The sequence below is a fragment of the Neoarius graeffei genome, chromosome 1 (genome assembly GCF_027579695.1).
Source record: "Neoarius graeffei isolate fNeoGra1 chromosome 1, fNeoGra1.pri, whole genome shotgun sequence".
Taxonomy (NCBI): Eukaryota; Metazoa; Chordata; class Actinopteri; order Siluriformes; family Ariidae; genus Neoarius; species Neoarius graeffei.
In genome coordinates, this window is record NC_083569.1 from 50,077,756 (window position 1) to 50,096,446 (window position 18,691).

The 18,691-nt window shown below is 41.6% G+C and overlaps 1 protein-coding gene across 11 annotated transcripts in view; it reads left to right on the forward strand.

Moving 5' to 3' along the window:
• Positions 1 to 18,691, forward strand: part of ank2b (ankyrin 2b, neuronal) — a 359,605-nt gene that overhangs the window by 244,408 nt on the left and 96,506 nt on the right. For all 11 annotated transcript variants that reach the window (XM_060933349.1, XM_060933287.1, XM_060933279.1 and 8 more), the window contains 5 exons: positions 4,485 to 4,583; positions 10,816 to 10,914; positions 11,869 to 11,967; positions 12,804 to 13,001; positions 13,227 to 13,325. In XM_060933349.1, coding sequence (XP_060789332.1) covers positions 4,485 to 4,583; positions 10,816 to 10,914; positions 11,869 to 11,967; positions 12,804 to 13,001; positions 13,227 to 13,325 — 594 coding nt within the window. The remainder of the gene's footprint in view (positions 1 to 4,484; positions 4,584 to 10,815; positions 10,915 to 11,868; positions 11,968 to 12,803; positions 13,002 to 13,226; positions 13,326 to 18,691) is intronic.

Here is an 18,691-nt window from a genome sequence, read left to right on the forward strand (position 1 = left end):
TAAGCAGGATGCACAAATGTTAATAGCAAAATCGCACACAAGAAGTACAAAATAAATGTGCATGAATATGGTTGAATTGTTTAAAATAGGCTGTACTATGTCATGACTTATTGATTTGTTTTGCATGCCAAGCAAACATTTCTAAATATCTGCAAGCAGTTCGGTTGTGATGATCTGATTATTTTTCAGATACTGCAATGCATAGCATGATGCACCATATATATATATATATATATATATAGGGTTAGTCAAAAGTATGTTAACACTTACAGTTGTGCTCATAAGTTTACATACCCTGGTAGAATTTTTGCTTTCTTGGCCTTTTTTCAGAGAATATGAATGATAACACAAAAACTTTTTTCCCACTCATGGTTAGTGGTTGGGTGAAGCCATTTATTGATAAACAACTGTGTTTTCTATTTTTAAATCATAATGACAACAAAAAACATCCAAATGACCCTGATCAAAAGTTTACATACCCCAGTTCTTAATACCGTGTATTGCCCCCTCTAACATCAATGACAGCCTGAAGTCTTTTGTGGTAGTTGTGGATGAGGCTCTTTATTTTCTCAGATGGTAAAGCTGCCCATTCTTCTTGGCAAAAAGCCTCCAGTTCCTGTAAATTCCTGGGCTGTCTTGCATGAACTGCATGTTTGAGATCTCCCCAGAGTGGCTTGATGATGTTGAGGTCAGGAGACTGAGATGGCCACTCCAGAACCTTCACTTTGTTCTGCTGTAGCCAGTGACAGGTCGACTTGGCCTTGTGTTTTGGATCGTTATCACGTTGGAACGTCCAAGTACGTCCCATGCGCAGCTTCCGGGCTGGTGAGTGCAAATTTGCCTCCAGTATTTGCTGATAACGTGCTGCATTCATCTTTCCTTCAACTGTGACCAAGTTTCCTGCGCCTTTGTAGCTCACACTTCCCCAAAACATCAGCGATCCACCTCCGTGCTTTACAGTAGGAATGGTGTTCCTTTCATCATAGGCCTTGTTGACACCTCTCCAAATGTAACGTTTATGGTTATGGCCAAAAAGTTCAATTTTGGTCTCATCACTCCAAATTACCTTGTTCCAGAAGTTTTGAGGCTTGTCTCTGTGCTGTTTGGCATAAATTTTTGTTGGTCTACCTGACCGTGGTTTGGTTTTAACAGAACCCCTGATTTTCCATTTGTTAATCACAGTTTGAACACTGCTGACTGGTATTATCAATTCTGTGGATATCTTTTTGTATCCCTTTCCTGTTTTATACAGTTCAACTACCTTTTCCCGTAGATCCGTTGACAATTCTTTTGCTTTCCCCATGACTCGGGATACAGAAACGTCAGCGGCTGGATGAAAGATGCAAGAGTCTGTCTGGATCCCAGAAACTCACTCAGCTTTTATGCACACACACTGATTACAAGCAAACAGATCACAGGTGAGGATGTTACCTTTAGTAGCCATTCAAACCCATTTGTGTCAACTTCTGTGCATGTTATCAGGCCAAAATCACCAGGGTATATGAACTTTTGATCAGGGTCATTTGGGTAGTTTCTGTTGTCATTATGATTTAAAAAGAAAAAACACAGTCGCTTGACAATAAATGGTTTCACCCAACCACTAAAGGCCCGGTCACACAGCGCTTTACGGCTTTATCACGGCCAAAACCCGTCAAAAAGTGCTCTCCCGTGAAGCAGATGATATTGTTCGTGTTGATGTCGAAGTTAAGACGTGTTACAGTCGATATACAGACGTGACAGGACGCAGGGGAAAATCGGAACGGCATCGGACGCGGCAAAAAGTTTTGGACTGCTCAAAACTTTAGACCGCGGACAACCACGGCCGGCACACGTGGTAAAGACGTGCAACACATGTGAAAAACACGTGATAATCAGTGTCCCGGCCGTTATTAAAACTTGGGGAGACGTGGTAAGACGCGAAAGTTTGGCGGTCTATCACGGGGAGAGCACGGTCATCGGACGGGTGTTACGCGTTGGTATCACGGGATATACCGTGTGTTTAGCGGCTTATCACTGAGAAATGGATTTTTCCGCGTACATAGCACTGTCTAAGCCCGTTAAACGATGTCTCAAACAAGTTCTAAATTCGATTGATCACTGTCTAATCACTTCTGCATCACTTCTGATTTGCGGCATGTAAATACCGTAATTTTCTGAGACCTCGGCACTTGCAGTCTAGATGTCAAGGGGTGAACATGAACCCTCAACGCTGTGATGTCCTCATCTTAATGCTCCAGCACCAACAGAACCAACTGATACAGGCTCAACATATCCTACCGCTTTTATATGCGCAGCAAGCCGCTCTTCCAACGACGCTGAGCCGCGGTTACCCGTGATTTGGCAGTGCTATGGCAGTGAAACAACCGCCGACGGCCATACCCCGTACAAAGCACGGCAAAGCCAAAATTGACCAAAAATTACCACTTACGACCACGTCCACCAGATTTTTGTATCTTTTTGTACGTGATATAGACGCGGAGTGCTGTGTGACCGGGCCTTAAGCATGAGTGGAAAAGATGTTTTGGTGTTATCATTCATATTCTCTGAAAAATGGTCAAAGAATCATAGATTCTGCCAGGGTATGTAAACTTATGAGCACAACTGTAAATGGTAGAAACCATTTATTCACAAAACATACATCATATGTGCAAGATGACTTTCAGGACGCTCTCAACCTGTTCGCCATCGTATTCAACACACAAAAACCAGCGAGCAACATCCATCCATCCATTAACTGTAGCTGCTTATCCTGTTCTACAGGGTCGTGGGCAAGCTGGAGCCTATCCCAGCTGACTATGGGCAAAAGGCGGGGTACACCCTGGACAAGTTGCCAAGTTATCGCAGGGTTGACACATAGAGACAAACAACCATTCACACTCACATTCACACCTACGGTCAATTTAGAGTCACCAGTTAACCTAACCTGCATGTCTTTGGACTGTGGGGGAAACCGGAGCACCCGGAGGAAACCCACACAGACACGGGAAGAACATGCAAACTCCACACAGAAAGGCCCTCGCCGGCTGCTGGGCTTGAACCCGGACCTTCTTGCTGTGAGGCAACAGTGCTAACCACTACACCACCGTCCCGCCCCCCCAGCAAGCAACAGTACCATTTAAAGCCTGGACACACACTTCGTGGGGAATAGATGATACCATAGTCCTTATTCTGTCCTTGTGGTCATTGATATCACAAACTTTCCTGCTATACACTTGCTCCTTCACCATAGCCCATAACCAGAAATCACAGGGTGTCAAATCAGGGGAGTGTGGAGGCTACGGCAATGGTCCACCACGACCTATCCATCGATCTGAAAATGTGTGGTCAAGATAAGCACGAACAGTACGGCCAAAATGTGGCGGTACGCCATCCTGTTGGAAATACCCCGCCTATCGGATCTGTAGTGGAAGTTCATCAATGGTGTACTGCTGCACCATCTGTAAGTAGACGTCTGACGTCACTGTCGGGGTGTCAAAAAAGTAGGGCCCAGTTACGCCAGCAGCGGTCATGGCACACCACACATTCAAGAGAATACGTTAGTGTTGACATAATTTTGACTAACCCTGTGTGTGTGTGTGTGTGTGTGTGTGTGTGTGTATATGTATATATATATATATATATATATATATATATATATATATATATATGGTATGTATGTATGTGGGTGTAATTTTTTTTTATTTGCACCATCTTTGAATGTGTATCACAGTCAATATATCCTTCACATTTTTGTAAATGATGTTTTCACATTAAATCGGACCGTGACTTTCAGAATGGAAAGGTAAGGCCAGAATTTCACATTCTTCAGATTGCTCAGCCAGTATCTATCTTCTCATATTCCTAACCTGATTCAGTTCCTGATATAAACTACTGTGGGATAATGTTCCTTTATTTATTTATTTTTGTGCGTGTGTGTTTATTTTTGGATATCTCATTACTCTATGGATTTTCATTTCTGATCATTTCCTGTCCTCTGTTCTCCAAGATAGTATGTTTATCAAAAATGCTCTGTATGCACTTTCCTTTCTCCTTTTTTGTTTTGCATGCCTGTGACTTCTACTGTTCCTGTGAATATGTGTATCTGAGTTTTATATACGAGATCTTCATAAGGTTTGCATTTTTATGTGTCCTTTTTTTTCTACTCCACCTTTATAGGACTGAATAACTTTATTGAACTTCTTCTCGAAATGTATTTTCAGTTCTTCTGATATGCGATGCCATGTTTGATTGCTGCATGCCACTATAGTCGATAGAAAGTGAAGTCAGGGATGCATTTCTTCATATCGAAGCCCATGTTGTCAATAAGTGCAGACTTGAGATCTACATCATGGGTGTAAACTCATGATTGTATAATGAATGTTAGGGACAGATAAGCTGTTCTCAGATCAGCACTTACTGACTGTGTGGCTTTGGAGCATGTGTTTAGAGTGAAGTGTTAAGTGGTGTGTTCCTGTGTTGCTCTTTTTTCCCCCCTTGTGTTACAGAGTGGATTTACACCACTGCATATTGCAGCTCACTATGGGAACGTGAATGTGGCAACATTACTCCTAAATCGAGGGGCTGCTGTGGATTTTACTGCAAGGGTGTGTATTGGAATGTGGTGTGTGCACACCGTATGCACTAACACACTTTCTTTCTGACTAAAAAAACATCAGATATACAGTTCTGTGCATAAGTCCTGGGCACCCTATTGTTTTTCATACAAACTTTGTTATAGATTTCTATTTTAAGACTTCTACATTATCGAGTCAGTACAAAAACATTTTAGAGTCCAAACATTCGTTTTCCAGCACAAAATTAAATGTTACAGAAAAAAAAAGTTTGTATCTAAGCAGCATACAGTGGGGCAAAAAAGTATTTAGTCAGCCACCAATTATGCAAGTTCTCCCACTTAAAAAGATGAGAGAGGCCTGTAATTTTCATCATAGGTACACTGCAACTACGAGATACAGAATGGGGGGAAAGAATCCAGGAAATCAGATTGTAGGATTTTTAATGAATTAATTGGTAAATTCCTCGGTAAAATAAGTATTTGGTCACCTACAAACAAGCAAGATTTCTGGCTCTCACAGACCTGTAACTTCTTCTTTAAGAGGCTCCTCTGTCCTCCACTCGTTACCTGTATTAATGGCACCTGTTTGAACTCGTTATCAGTATAAAAGACACCTGTCCACAACCTCAAACAGTCACACTCCAAACTCCACTATGGCCAAGACCAAAGAGCTGTCAAAGGACACCAGAAACAAAATTGTAGACCTGCACCAGGCTGGGAAGACTGAATCTGCAATAGGTAAGCAGCTTGGTGTGAAGAAATCAACTGTGGGAGCAATTATTAGAAAATGGAAGACATACAAGACCACTGATAATCTCCCTCAATCTGGGGCTCCACGCAAGATCTCACCCCGTGGGGTCAAAATGATCACAAGAATGGGGAGCAAAAATCCCAGAACCACACGGAGGGACCTAGTGAATGACCTGCAGAGAGCTGGGACCAAAGTAACAAAGGCTGCCATCAGTAACACACTACGCCGCCAGGAACTCAAATCCTGCAGTGCCAGACGTGTCCCCCTGCTTAAGCCAGTACATGTCCAGGCCCGTCTGAAGTTTGCTAGAGAGCATTTGGATGATCCAGAAGAGGATTGGGAGAATGTCATATGGTCAGATGAAACCAAAATAGAACTTTTTGGTAAAAACTCAACTTGTCGTGTTTGGAGGAGAAAGAATACTGAGTTGCATCCAAAAAACACCATACCTACTGTGAAGCATGGGGGTGGAAACATCATGCTTTGGGGCTGTTTTTCTGCAAAGGGACCAGGACAACTGATCCATGTAAAGGAAAGAATGAATGGGGCCATGTATCGTGAGATTTTGAATGAAAACCTCCTTCCATCAGCAAGGGCATTGAAGATGAAATGTGGCTGGGTCTTTCAGCATGACAGTGATCCCAAACACACCACCCGGGCAATGAAGGAGTGGCTTCGTAAGAAGCATTTCAAGGTCCTGGAGTGGCCTAGCCAGTCTCCAGATCTCAACCCCATAGAAAATCTTTGGAGGGAGTTGAAAGTCCGTGTTGCCCAGCGACAGCCCCAAAACATCACTGCTCTAGAGGAGATCTGCATGGAGGAATGGGCCAAAATACCAGCAACAGTGTGTGAAAACCTTGTGAAGACTTACAGAAAACGTTTGACCTCTGTCATTGCCAACAAAGGATATATAACAAAGTATTGAGATGAACTTTTGTTATTGACCAAATACTTATTTTCCACCATAATTTGCAAATAAATTCTTTAAAAATTTGATTTTCTGGATTTTTTTTCTCATTTTGTCTCTCATAGTTGAGGTATACCTATGATGAAAATTACAGGCCTCTCTCATCTTTTTAAGTGGGAGAACTTGCACAATTGGTGACTGACTAAATACTTTTTTTGCCCCACTGTATTACATAAGAGACGACTTTTCAGATTAAAAAAGAAAACATAATGAAGGCTGCTGGGTTTTGGTGCAAAATGAAGACGCGAGTGCGACAGTCAAAGTGTCCAGAAGAACTGTGGCTGCTTCTGTAAGATGCTCAGTAAAACCTACAGCTCACTTCCTTATAAAACTGCACTCACTGTACCAGAGACGTTTCGCACCAAATATTGACTTTGTTTCCTTATTTTTTTAATGTTGAAACAGTTCATTTCATTATTTTTTCAAGCTGTTTTTGGTCTACAGCATTTCTTTACGTGTTCCTAAGACTTTTGCACAGTACGGTAAATGTAATGCTTCTTCAGCATATCAGAGTGCCAGAGTCTGCACATTTCCTGAGAACATTCAGTCCTCCTTTGCCTACACTTGCCTCACCTGCCCTGATCCTGAACTGAACATTGACCAAATCTACTGTTCTGTTATGGTCATTCTTGTGTCGAGAGCGACATTTTATTCATTCATATTTGATAAACGCTTTATCCTGGTCAGGGTCACGGCAGATCTGGAGTCTTTTCCAAGGTCGCTGTGTGTAAGGCAGAAACAAACCCAGCATATGATACCAGTCTATTGCAGGGCACCATGCCCATGCACATTCACATACTCATTCACATCTATATGCAATTCATTCAATTCAAAAAATATTTCTATGTACTGGCATATTTTGAGAGATGGCAGGAAACCGGGGAACCCAGAAGAAAGGTATGCAGGCATGAGGAGAACAGGTGAAACTCTGCACAGATAGGAACCCAAGCTCAGGGGAACTGTCCCCTTCCATCACACATCATGATTTTTGTAATGTTGTTTAACAATCACGACATTTTTGTATGTGCTTAATGACTTTTGACTCTTCTGTTTATTTCCAGTCTTAATTGGTTAATTTATGTTTATGTTGAGTAATGGTGTGGAGGGACAGTCCCAGTCAAAAGTTTAGATACACCTACTCATTCATAGGGTTTTCTGTATTATGACTATTTTCTACATTGTAGAACAATACTGAAATCATCAAAACTATGAAATAACACATGGAACATATATGGAATTATGTGGTAAACAAAAATAGTGTTAAAAAAACAAAATATGCTTCATCTTTTAGATTCTTGAAAGTAGCCAGTGTTTACCTTGATGATGCTTTGTACACTATTGGCATTATCTTAACCAGCTTCATGAGGTAGTCACCTGGAATGCTTTTCAATTAACAGTTATGCCTCGTCAAAAGTTAATTAGTGCAATTTCTTGCCTTCTTAATACGTTTGAGCTCAAACAGTAAATAGTCTCATCTCATCTCATTATCTCAAGCCGCTTTATCCTTCTACAGGGTCGCAGGCAAGCTGGAGCCTATCCCAGCTGACTACGGGCGAAAGGCGGGGTACACACTGGACAAGTCGCCAGGTCATCACAGGGCTGACACATAGACACAGACAACCATTCACACTCACATTCACACCTACGGTCAATTTAGAGTCACCAGTTAACCTAACCTGCATGTCTTTGGACTGTGGGGGAAACCGGAGCACCCGGAGGAAACCCACGCGGACACGGGGAGAACATGCAAACTCCACACAGAAAGGCCCTCGCCGGCCCCGGGGCTCGAACCCAGGACCTTCTTGCTGTGAGGCAACAGCGCTAACCACTACACCACCGTGCCGCCCACAGTAAATAATAAAAATACAGTAAATAGCCCTATTCCACAACTGTAGTAATCCATATTATGTCAAGAAGCACTCAACTAAGTAAAGAGAAACGACATCCATCATTACTTTAAGACACGAAGAGTCTTTTAATTAATTTAAAAAAAAATCAAATTAGAAGGTGTCCAAACTTTTAACTGGTACTGTAGATGTATAGATCTATCTATCAGTCCTCACTGTGTAGCTTATGCTATAGTTACAGCATCAGTGTCACACCACTGTAAAGCTCTTTAAAGGAGATACGCAGAACCATGGCCTCACTTTTTATTTATAAATGCCTTGAGACCTCAAGAATGGCACAGGAATAGTTTTAAGCATTAACAATAAATCTAATATAGTAATTTTTATGATTAAAATGATTCATATAGGTAGTGGTCCGAGTGAATGACCTTGACATTTGTGATGTCACAGCAGGAAGTCTGTCGGTCTCATCGCCATTTCCGCTATACTAAAACACAGAGCTGACTGCAACTCCGATCCTCCATTTTGAGCTAATTTATCACCATGCCATGTAGATGTGTTACTGGCGGGTGCAGCAACACGACAGAAGGTGGATTTACGTTGCATTCATGGCTCAAGAATGTTCAAACTGCAAAGATTTGGACGTGTTTTGCGAGAAGTTCACGGGCACATTGGGTGCCTATAAAGTGGTCTCTCCTCTGCTCTGCACATTTTACTGAAGACTCGTACGAAACCTCTGATCTGTTGAGGAGCGTTGGCTATAAGCCCGTATTGAAAGAGGGTGCAGTACCAACAATTAAAGGAAAAGAAAACTACAAGAAAAGGAAAGTAAGTTCAGTTGCACCAGTTCTCCTGGAGTGTGAGCCGAGGGTTGTTGCTAAAACCTGGGACTGGACATATTATCACTCGGTCAGTGACCTCCCTGTGGTTGTTGCCAAAACTGGTGATGTTCCGTTCCATTCCGTCCCGGATTTAGTAATTACCTGAGCCGAGCAGTAATGGCGGAGTACTCAGTATGGAGAAAATGGAGAATGAATGGAGCAGCCGTCTGATTTCTCCGCTGGATATGTTTGCCTCAGCAGCAATATCTCGCCCTTACGTGGAAGAAGCGAATGAACGGAGAACTGAACGAACAACTGAAAGTCAGATTGTTTCAAAACACTAAGCCACAAGGTCGGCCTTCAAGAAGTGAGAACACAGATGGGTAAGATGCGAAGATCATCATTTGGATACAAAAACAACACTTGTTGTTTACCTGCATTTAGATTAATACATGTAACTTGTATTGTGTGTTTAAGTTACCGGTATAAGATTATTTAGTTTGCTTCAGAATGTGATTGTCTCAGTTCATCTGATTATTTAATTAGTCTTTTACATTTTATCAGTGAAAATACATGCATGTACATGTATGTTGCATAAGTTAACACACCTATCCTGTTTTAATGAGAGTCAACCCACAATCAATGAAGTCAAATCAGTCTTAGTTGAGCAAGTTGGTAACAGTATTTCTTACTTTCACCATAAATTTTTATTTATATGACTTTGGTCTATAGCTGTCAAAGGCCTCGGCCTTAAAACTGGTTCCCGCTGTGACATCACACACTCGGGGCTGGCTGGCTCAGCGGGGCAGCTCCAATGCCAACTTTGCGGTCGATTTTAACTCTCAAGAAAATATTTTTTTTATTCCAATTTATGCAGCATACAAGAGTCAAGGATGGAGATACTATCCACTCAGAAATGTATTTAAAAATAAAGGTTCTGTATATTTCCCTTAAGCTTTGTTTATGAAAGCCAATGAGGAGTACCGTTCTTTTTCCCTTTTTCAGGTTGTTTAAATCTATTTGCCTGCTGAGCAACTATGGATAAAAGCAAATAGCCACTGATTTGTCCACCTCTATATTTGTAGAAGATTTGCAGTTTGATTTAAGATTCATGAATGTTATTGTCATGCGCCCAAGCTTTCTTTTACACTGAAATTCTGTATCTGCAGGTTTGAGGATGATGTAGGTTTCATAAATGTAACTGCTATTCTTTTAAATAACCCTTGAGTCAATATAGCTGCATTTAAATCAATATACTATGCACTGTACACTCAGCATTGTGAACAGTGAATATAAGTGGGTTGGACATAAGTATAAGTTCCTGTTTAAGACACACACAGCATTTTAATTTGCACAAAGAGAACATCATGGGGGCGGCACGGTGGTGTAGTGGTTAGCGCTGTCGCCTCACAGCAAGAAGGTCCAGGTTCGAGCCCCGTGGCCGGCGAGGGTCTTTCTGTGCGGAGTTTGCATGTTCTCCCCGTGTCCGCGTGGGTTTCCTCCGGGTGCTCCGGTTTCCCCCACAGTCCAAAGACATGCAGGTTAGGTTAACTGGTGACTCTAAATTGACCGTAGGTGTGAATGTGAGTGTGAATGGTTGTCTGTGTCTATGTGTCAGCCCTGTGATGACCTGGCGACTTGTCCAGGGTGTACCCCGCCTTTCGCCCGTAGTCAGCTGGGATAGGCTCTAGCTTGCCTGCGACCCTGTAGAACAGGATAAAGCGGCTAGAGATAATGAGAATGAGATGAGATGAGAACATCATGGACTACACCTTTGCAATGCACCATTAAATTCAAATTGTTTTTTTGCACCTTCCTTTGCAGACCTTCAGTAAAGTTAACTCTCTCTCTCTCTATTTGTATCTTATTTCTCACAGAATGGAATCACTCCATTACATGTGGCGTCTAAGAGGGGAAATACAAACATGGTCCGGCTCTTGTTGGACAGAGGGGCAAAAATTGATGCCAAAACAAGGGTACGTTGCTTTAGTAGGGCAGATGTGTCTGGTGTTCATCTACCTTTCAACTACACATTTATAGATCCCTTTTTACATCACTCAGTTTCTATAAACGTGCCAATTATAATGCTGAGCTAACACACTTTCACAATTACAGCATGCATTAGGGAAAAAATACACAAAGCAGGTCGATATATTTGCTGTTTTGGCTCGGAATCATAACATGCTGGATCTGAACTAAAACCCTGACTAAAGTGCAGACTTTTGAGCTTACAGTACGTTAAAGGGGATGTCTATCCATATAAGATGAACTGTGTAGAAATCACAACCCTTTTTATACACAGTTGTGTACAGTTTCATGGCACAGTGGGTAATTCAGTATTGGCTGCTCAATTCTATTTTGTCCAGTTGTGTGAGTTTCATGCTACTTCATTAGTTCATTCGCAAAAATAAGTAACACAACAGCAAAAACTACTTCCTGTCAGCTTTAAGCTGAAGTGTCGGTGCTAGGGTTGAAAATCAGAACAAAATCAGTACAGGACACATTATTGCATATTATTAAGGAACAAGAGGTCTTAATAATAACAAACTAACTACTGAAGACCATGTAGAATAACTACATAACCCAGATGGGAAGCAGCAACAATGACTTTTGAATAGGTAAAGTGCACTGTCCAGAATAGAGGCTTAAATGTGCTCGAGACCACCTGAGAGAGCTTCTGGTTACTACCAAAGGAACACAACAACCAAACCTGACTGTAATAAAAGATAGCTGGAAACCTAACACACTCTGTGAGTTACTTTTGCATGACACTGGTGACAGAGGCAGTTTAGAGTGTATGGTGCGTGTGTGTGTGTGTGTGTGTGTGTGTGTGTGAGAGAGAGAGAGTGGGGGGAGGTTTTAGTCATATCCAGTGGTGTACTGAAATGAAAATGCTTATTTGAACTGTGTGTGTGTGTGTGCGCGCACAGGATGGCCTCACACCCCTGCACTGTGCAGCAAGGAGTGGGCATGACACAGCGGTGGAGCTCTTGCTCGAAAGAGGAGCTCCCATTCTGGCCAGAACCAAGGTACACACACACACACACACACACACACACATACCGCGCCCCTACGCCCACACACACACACCCCACACCCACGCCCACACACACACACATAGCTATCTCATCTCATTATCTGTAGCCGCTTTATCCTGTTCTACAGGGTCGCAGGCAAGCTGGAGCCTATCCCAGCTGACTACGGGCGAAAGGCGGGGTACACCCTGGACAAGTCGCCAGGTCATCACAGGGCTGACACATAGACACAGACAACCATTCACACTCACATTCACACCTACGGTCAATTTAGAGTCACCAGTTAACCTAACCTGCATGTCTTTGGACTGTGGGGGAAACCGGAGCACCCGGAGGAAACCCACGCGGACACGGGGAGAACATGCAAACTCCACACAGAAAGGCCCTCGCCGGCCACGGGGCTCGAACCTGGACCTTCTTGCTGTGAGGCGACAGCGCTAACCACTACACCACCGTGCCGCCCACACATAGCTATATTAGAATAATTTTAAATGTTATTATTTTTGATTCCTGTTGATTTGTGTATAACTGTAGCTGTATATCACAAAAGCAGACTCTAAACTTAATCTCCTAAACCAAGATGAAATATTTTGTATCGTTTAGTTTTTCAAATAAAATCTACATTTTTTTCAAAGTTTTTTTTTTTCTTTCTACCAAACGTCTTTACAATATTATTGGCCCCAACAAACAAACCCCTCAGACGCACATAGGGCATTTTAAGTATATTCCCAAGCTCATACATGAATACATACAGTAAATACCCGTGCTTTGCAGGATGATGCAACTGTGTGACTCATTCTCTATTCTTCTCACGTCTTGTCTCCACCCAGAATGGCCTGTCTCCTCTCCACATGGCAGCACAGGGTGACCATGTCGAGTGTGTTAAACACCTGCTGCAGCACAAGGCGCCGGTGGATGATGTCACGCTGGACTACCTGACCGCACTCCATGTTGCCGCTCACTGCGGCCACTACAGAGTCACTAAGCTTCTGCTTGACAAAAGGGCCAATCCCAACGCTCGGGCACTGGTACCCTTCAAATTCCCCTCACTCTCAGCTCTATTTTACTGTCTATTTAAGATATTACAGTACACAAGACAGTAATAGACTTCCTCTGGAAAGGACTGTATTGCTTTCGGATTTTGATTAATTTACTGAGATAGTAAATTGCTATTGAATTCCAAGCTAATAGTATTGACAGTGGTGTATATTGATGTCTTGTCTACTTGTCAAACCTGTCCTTGCAATTCATAGAACGGCTTCACGCCTCTTCATATCGCCTGTAAGAAGAACAGAGTGAAGGTGATGGAGCTTCTTGTCAAGTACGGAGCTTCCATTCAGGCCATCACTGAGGTATGCACACACACACACACTGAAAATATACAGTGCCTACCAGAATTGTTGGCACCCTTCATGAAAATGAGAGAAAAAACCCAAATGTAAGCAGTGCAATTCTTCTCCATAATACTGGTTTCAACATTATCAGTATAATTCCAAATAATATTTTACTGTCTCTTCCTGTAATATTCACCAAGTTTGAAGACACTTCTGCATACAGAACATTTTCAACTCCTTCACATTCTTAGGTTTGTGCATCAATTCTCACCACCAGGTTTTCAGTAGGATTCAAATCCAAAAACTGAGATAGTCACTGCAAAGTGTTGTGTATTTTGTGTATCTTTAAACATTTCTGCATTGATTTAGAAGTATCTTTCACTCATCCTCTTGCTGAAAGCTCTATTTGAGGTCGAGTCTTAAAGTGCATATTCTGGACCAATTTCGTGTTTTTTTATATGAAAGAATGTCCCTTTACACACTCATCCAGAAGGGTAATTTTGCACAAGGCCATCTGTCTACAGCAGAAGAAAATAAAATAACAAAACACGTCTGCAAAAATCCCAAGGGAGTCTGGAGCCAGATTCGTGACGTTACCTGCGGAAGCGCCAGCAGGCTGCGTGAGCTTTGCACGGTTTCAGTGCACAGCCTGTGTAGACCAAGCGCTCCCATTTCTCTCTCATTGTCCGGTCTTTTGGAAAACGATGAGTACTAATCCCATCATGATTGGTGTTGCTACACCCTCCTACGATACATCTGTTAACCATTTTAATAATTACGCGATAACGTTGAAGAAATTTGCAGAAAACCACCAGGTCGTTTTCTCATAAACAAACCAGCGCTGACATAGGATTCAGAGGGAGGCGTCCCACACGCGACGTCACGAAAATCAATGTTTGGCGGGAAATCCAAATGCCAAGTTTTTTCAGAGGCGGACCAATTCGCCTCAAATGGCTTGATTTCAACTGAATTTTTCTGGTATTGCGCAAGGTAAAAAAATTGCAGAGAATGCAGAATGTTACAGATATTTGACCAAAGTTTAATATAAAATAGGAGAATTACATTGATCTTGCTCCTGAATTTACCTGTGATATGCACTTTAACATTCTAGCAGAGCAACCAGGTTTTGGGCTGAGCTATTTTCGCGTGTGTTGAATTTCATGAAATTTCCCCGAAATCATCAGCCACAAAACAGTCCTACAACATCAGTGAGCTACCCTTCTGTTTTACAGACGCTGTTCCTTATATGCAGTTTCCATATCACCAAACATGTTGGTGGTGTCAGTGTGCACGCACTGCAAAAAATTATATCTTGTTAAGAGAAAATATCTTTAATATGGGTAAATTTATATAATATTTCTTATTAGAAGATTATTTGGACTCAAATATAAAATTATTTAGCTCACTTTTAGACACTTTTCCTCATTTCAATCTTGAAATTTTCTTATTCTATTGGCAAATCCATCTATCCATTATCCGTAACCGCTTATCCTGTGCAGGGTCGCAGGCAAGCTGGAGCCTATCCCAGCTGACTACGGGCGAAAGGCGGGGTACACCCTGGACAAGTCGCCAGGTCATCACAGGGCTGACACATAGACACAGACAACCATTCACGCTCACATTCACACCTACGGTCAATTTAGAGTCACCAGTTAACCTAACCTGCATGTCTTTGGACTGTGGGGGAAACCGGAGCACCCGGAGGAAACCCACGCGGACACGGGGAGAACATGCAAACTCCGCACAGAAAGGCCCCCCGTCGGCCACGAGGCTCGAACCCGGACCTTCTTGCTATGAGGCAACAGTGCTAACCATTACACCACCGTGCCGCCTTATTTGCAGATAATTGTGCTAATTTTCAGCATTTAATTCAAGAAAGAAGCAAAATTATCTGTCAAACAGATCTGTCAAGACAATTTAAAGCTTGAAATGAGGAAAAACATCTAAAAGTAAACCAAATAAACTTATATTTGACTTCTAATAAGCTTCCATTAAGAAATATTATATTAAATGAATTCACCCATATTAAAGATATTTTCTCTTAACAAGATATCATTTCTTGCCGTGTGTCCAAAAAGATAGATTTTGGGTCCAAATAAGCACAGTACAAAATGTTATAGGCCTAATAACACTTGGTGAAGTTCAGGTGCTACGTACTGTGAGATGATCTCATGAAGAAACAGTTTGTTGTTATGAAAGTGGCATTTAACAGTTTACTTTGAAACAACACACCCACAACAATCAGCTAAACTGGCCTAAGTCTCCCAAAAGCATCGCAGCACAAACATCATCGTTAAATGGTAGAGTGAGCAGCACAATGAACACTCTCTCTCCTAGTGAAGATGCTCTTAGCGTTAAGAGGTTTTTGGGAAACCCAGCCCTGTGTAATTCAGAGAGAGAGAGAGAGAGAGAGAGAGATACTGTACAGACTCCTTTGCTTCATGACTGTATGCACTCAGGGTCCACATTACCAGAGCTGGACAAAGTATCCAACTTCATTACTTCAGTCAAAGTACAGATCCCACTGGTCAAATGTTACTCCGATACAAGTGAAAGTTGTCCAGTCAAATTTTCACTTAAGTTAAAGTACTGAAGTACTTGCTTTTAAAAATACTTAAGTATTAAAAGTACATTTTCCGCCAATGCATCGTTGTATTATTGCCACAACGCTTACAAAACCTAACGCCGTTACCAAAGACAGAAATGTGAATTCACAAAATGAACGCATGCCGTGCCATCATGCTGGTTTAACGTTAAGCTAGCTAGTCAGTGAAACTCCACCTGACATGCTAGCAAACTCTTTTCAAACTCAAAATCATATTGGGTCTCTAACGCTACTAGAAAAGAAAGATTTCTACATTCTGTTTATTTGGCAAGATTATGCTGAAACATTTCTGAAAGGACTTCAGATAAGTTAACGTTATTCATGTTAGTGTAACTCCGTTTTTACATGCTAACTAACAGTGTCCAAGTTAACTAGCTATGTGTTAACATTAGCGGTGGACAAGGCTACGGCAACTTGGCGGGCAAATCCATAGAAAGTCATTTGACTAATTAGACTGTACAGCTACATTTGCAACATTATTGCTAGCTATAAAAGCACAGGCAAGCTTTCTCTTGGAATAAAACGTTTACAGACCTCAATATGCTTCTGCAGGTTGGACAGCGAGTTTTTGTAGGCTGTGATGTGGTTCATTTTCGGCAAACAAAGCAAACATTTAAAACGAAACGAATCTTTAATCCTTTCAGAAAACTGAAACATGGGTTCGAGGTATAGCCATGAGTGTGTGCGTTCCCCAGAAGAACCGCCTCCTTCCATTCTGCCATCAACTGATCGTGTTCAAATAATGCTGCTGAGAAATTATTGATCTTGATTTTATCCAGTCTATGGACGTGACGTGACCCTAGTGATTACTGATCGGCTGTCTCAGTGTCACCTGCGGAAAAAAACAATCACGTTTTAGAAAACAAAAGAAAAAACATCCACTTTTAAAGCCACTTCATAGTAACGAGTAACGAGGACCTTGATAGAAATGTAGTGGAATGAAAAGTACAATATTTGTCTTTCAAACGTAGTGAAGTTAAAGTCATAGGTTTCCAAAAAAAATACTCAAGTAAAGTACAGATACTCAAAAAGTGTACTCAAGTACAGTACTCAAGTAAATGTACGTCGTTACTGTCCACCTCTGCATATTAAAAATTCCCAACTGATTCAGACATGTAGAACTTTTTGTTATGGTCCTAACTGTGCTTAATTATTAGCTACTTTTGTGTTTTTATGTCCATTGTCTTATATGTGCAGGTCAACAAATATCTTTGTCTTTTAACACTCTCAGGTCGCCGACCCCCCACAGGGGACTTTTAGGACTGTTAGTAAACACACATCTAAAGCTCTGCAAGTTTTTGTGCTAGAAACATTCAAGTAGCACCACTAGAAACCTTGAATCTTCTAGTTTTCAAATATATATATATATATATATATATATATATATATATATATATATACACAGTGGTGCTTGAAAGTTTGTGAACCCTTTAGAATTTTCTATATTTCTGCATAAATATGACCTAAAACATCATCAGATTTTCACACAAGTCCTAAAAGTAGATAAAGAGAACCCAGTTAAACAAATGAGACAAAAATATTATACTTGGTCATTTATTTATTGAGGAAAATGATCCAATATTACATCTGTGAGTGGCAAAAGTATGTGAACCTTTGCTTTCAGTATCTGGTGTGACCCCCTTGTGCAGCAATAACTGCAACTAAACGTTTGCGGTAACTGTTGATCAGTCCTGCACACCGGCTTGGAGGAATTTTAGCCCGTTCCTCCGTACAGAACAGCTTCAACTCTGGGATGTTGGTGGGTTTCCTCACATGAACTGCTCGCTTCAGGTCCTTCCACAACATTTCGATTGGATTAAGGTCAGGTCTTTAACTTGGCCATTCCAAAACATGACCTTTATTCTTCTTTAACCATTCTTTGGTAGAACGACTTGTGTGCTTAGGGTCGTTGTCTTGCTGCATGACCCACCTTCTCTTGAGATTCAGTTCATGGACAGATGTCCTGACATTTTCCTTTAGAATTCACTGTTATAATTCAGAATTCATTGTTCCATCAATGATGGCAAGCCGTCCTGGCCCAGATGCAGCAAAACAGGCCCAAACCATGATACTACCACCACCATGTTTCACAGATGGGATAAGGTTCTTATGCTGGAATGCAGCATTTTCCTTTCTACAAACATAATGCTTCTCATTTAAACCAAAAAGTTCTATTTTGGTCTCATCCATCCACAAAACATTTTTCCAATAGCCTTCTGGCTTGTTCACATGATCTTTAGCAAACTGCAGATGAGCAGCAATGTTCTTTTTGGAGAGCAGTGACTTTCTCCTTGCAACCCTGTCATGCACACCATTGTTGTTCAGTGTTCTCCTGATGGTGGACTCATGAACATTTAACATTAGCCAATGTGAGAGAGGCCTTCAGTTGCTTAGAAGTTACCCCGGGGTCCTTTGTGACCTCAACTATTACACGCCTTGCTCTTGGAGTGATCTTTGTTGGTCAACCACTCCTGGGGAGGGTAACAATGGTCTTGAATTTCCTCCATTTGTACACAATCTGTCTGACTGTGGATTGGTGGAGTCCAAACTCTTTAGAGATGGTTTTGTAACCTTTTCCAACCTGATGAGCATCAACAACGCTTTTTCTGAGGTCCTCAGAAATCTCCTTTGTTTGTGCCATGATACACTTCCACAAACGTGTTGTGAAGATCAGACTTTGATAGATCCCTGTTCTTTAAATAAAACAGGGTGCCCACTCACACCTGACTGCCATCCCATTGATTGAAAACACTTGACTCTAATTTCACCTTCAAATTAA